This window comes from Macrobrachium rosenbergii, chromosome 58, assembly GCF_040412425.1.
Source record: "Macrobrachium rosenbergii isolate ZJJX-2024 chromosome 58, ASM4041242v1, whole genome shotgun sequence".
Taxonomy (NCBI): Eukaryota; Metazoa; Arthropoda; class Malacostraca; order Decapoda; family Palaemonidae; genus Macrobrachium; species Macrobrachium rosenbergii.
Window position 1 is genome coordinate 11,169,514 of NC_089798.1, and position 2,065 is coordinate 11,171,578.

Genomic DNA, 2,065 nt, shown 5'->3' on the forward strand with positions numbered 1-2,065 from the left:
TTTTTATTTGGTAGAAGGACATTATACCCCAATGGTAAAAGATGTTCTCATGTACTATAATCTCACAACTACCAAAGTAACACATAAGATTATTCTAGTATTACCATTTAACCAGAAAGATACAAATGTACTGATGCCTATACATCCTTTCCCCATATTGATAAAAGAAAATGTAATCATTTCAAATGTCAACAACATCCATTTTGCATTAGAAGAACATGGGTTAATGATTTTATTTATTACTGATGCCCAATTAAAGGATTGCATAATTTTAAGGGAAAAAGAATACATTTGTCACCTTCATCACCTTTACGAAACTACTAATGCCTATCCTTGTGCTGGCAGGGGCAAACTTTCCGACCCTGTTGCGGAGCCTTTGTGCTGTTAGGTTGTCCCGGTCCTGCGTGATAAGTTCGCCCAGGACAAAGAGGGACTCTCCGTAGACTTTTTCAGCTGCAGACGGGTCGCCGTTGGCTCTGGGGGCAGTCCGCAACCCGAGGAGGACCCAGGACAGCAGGTACTTCCAATTGTTGGTGGTGCAACGAGCCATGACGGACGCCTGCAGAGACCTGTGGAACCTTTCCACCAATCCGTTGGCTGCAGGGTTGTAGGTGGTGGTGCTGTAGTGAGTGGTCCCAAGCAGGCGTGCCAGGGAGGTCCACAGCTCGGACAGGAAAGCTGGGCCCCTGTCCATAGTTATGTGGTCTGGGACACCGAACCGGCTGATCCAGCTGGAGAGGAGGGCCTCAGCACATGCACTGGCGGTGGCTTTTTCCATGGGCGTCGCTTCAGGTCACCTGGTGGAGCGGTCGACGACTGTCAGAAGGTACCTGGCTCCTCCTGATGGGGGAAGAGGACCCACGACGTCGACGTGGATGTACCCGAAACGTCTTTCCGGCTGAGGAAAGTCGCCCACCCCCGACTCAGTGTGACATCCTACTTTGCTGGTCTGGCATTGAATGCACTGCCTCGCCCAGGCCTTTGCATCCTTCCGTATGCCATGCCAGATGAACTTCTCTGCCGTCATCCTGTCGGAGGGGTGGGACAGTCCGTGGATGATGTCGAAGACCAGACGACAGCGGAAGGCGGGTACCAGTGGGCGGGGGTGGCCAGTGCTTACGTCGCTCAGCAGTGTTGGCCCCCCAGGGGTGAGGGGCACGTCCTTCCACTTCAGCGACGTGATGGCGGTGCTTTAAGCTGGAATCTCTGGGTCAGTGGCCTGTTCCCAGGCGAGGTCCTCGTAGTCAATCCCGAGCTGCACTGCGTTAATTTTGACTCTCAAGAGGGCGTCTGCTACAGGGTTCTTCTTGCCAGGGAGGTATTTGATGGTGCAGATGAACTCCGCGAGGTGCCGCTGCTGCCTGGAGGACCATGCATCCCCCAGCTTTGTGAAGGCATGGACCAGCGGCTGGTGGTCTGTCCAAATTGTCAAGGGCGTACCCTCCAGGAGGAACTTGAAGTGGCGTACTGCCTGGTACACAGCGAAGAGTTCCCTGTCAAGGGTGCTGTAGTGGGACTCAGTGGGGCTGAGCTTCCTGCTGAAGAAGGCGATGGGCTGAGGGGCTTGATTATTGTAAAGTCCTCGCTAAACAGGTTTTCTGTGAAGAACCTTCAGTTTTCTATGGTGCCTTTTCGACTGACCCTAGGTCAGGGTAATCAGCCCTATTTTTACTATGTAATTGTACATTCATTACCTATCGATTTTTGCCCTTGTGTATTGTGTGTGTCAGAGTATCTTTGTTTTTAATTTACTATTTTTATTTGTCACGTTATCTGTGTATACCTGTCCTGTTTTGCATAGTGAATAACTGACCTCGGGTCACTTGTATGTCTTTGTATGTCTTTGTACTGACGTCCGCATGCCGCTTTATAAACGGGCTGCTTTCTCAATAAACTAGCAGTACTCGTCTACCTGCTCTTTCTTTCGCACCTCTCACAGTGGTGACCCCGGAGTGGTTCCCAGAGCCATTAACGGACTCAAACGGCGACTCAGTCTTGGCCCTATGAGCCACCCCACTCCCCTAACGGACTAACTACGGCGCTCTTAACAGGGCGTTCGGGCGTT

General features: G+C 51.3%; 1 protein-coding gene across 1 annotated transcript; it reads right to left on the bottom strand.

Moving 5' to 3' along the window:
• Positions 1 to 271: 271 nt before the first annotated feature.
• On the bottom strand, positions 272 to 694 carry LOC136837254 (uncharacterized). The gene has a single exon (XM_067101992.1). The coding sequence runs from the start codon at positions 692 to 694 to the stop codon at positions 272 to 274; it is 423 nt and encodes a 140-aa protein (XP_066958093.1).
• Between the last annotated feature and the right edge of the window lie 1,371 nt (positions 695 to 2,065).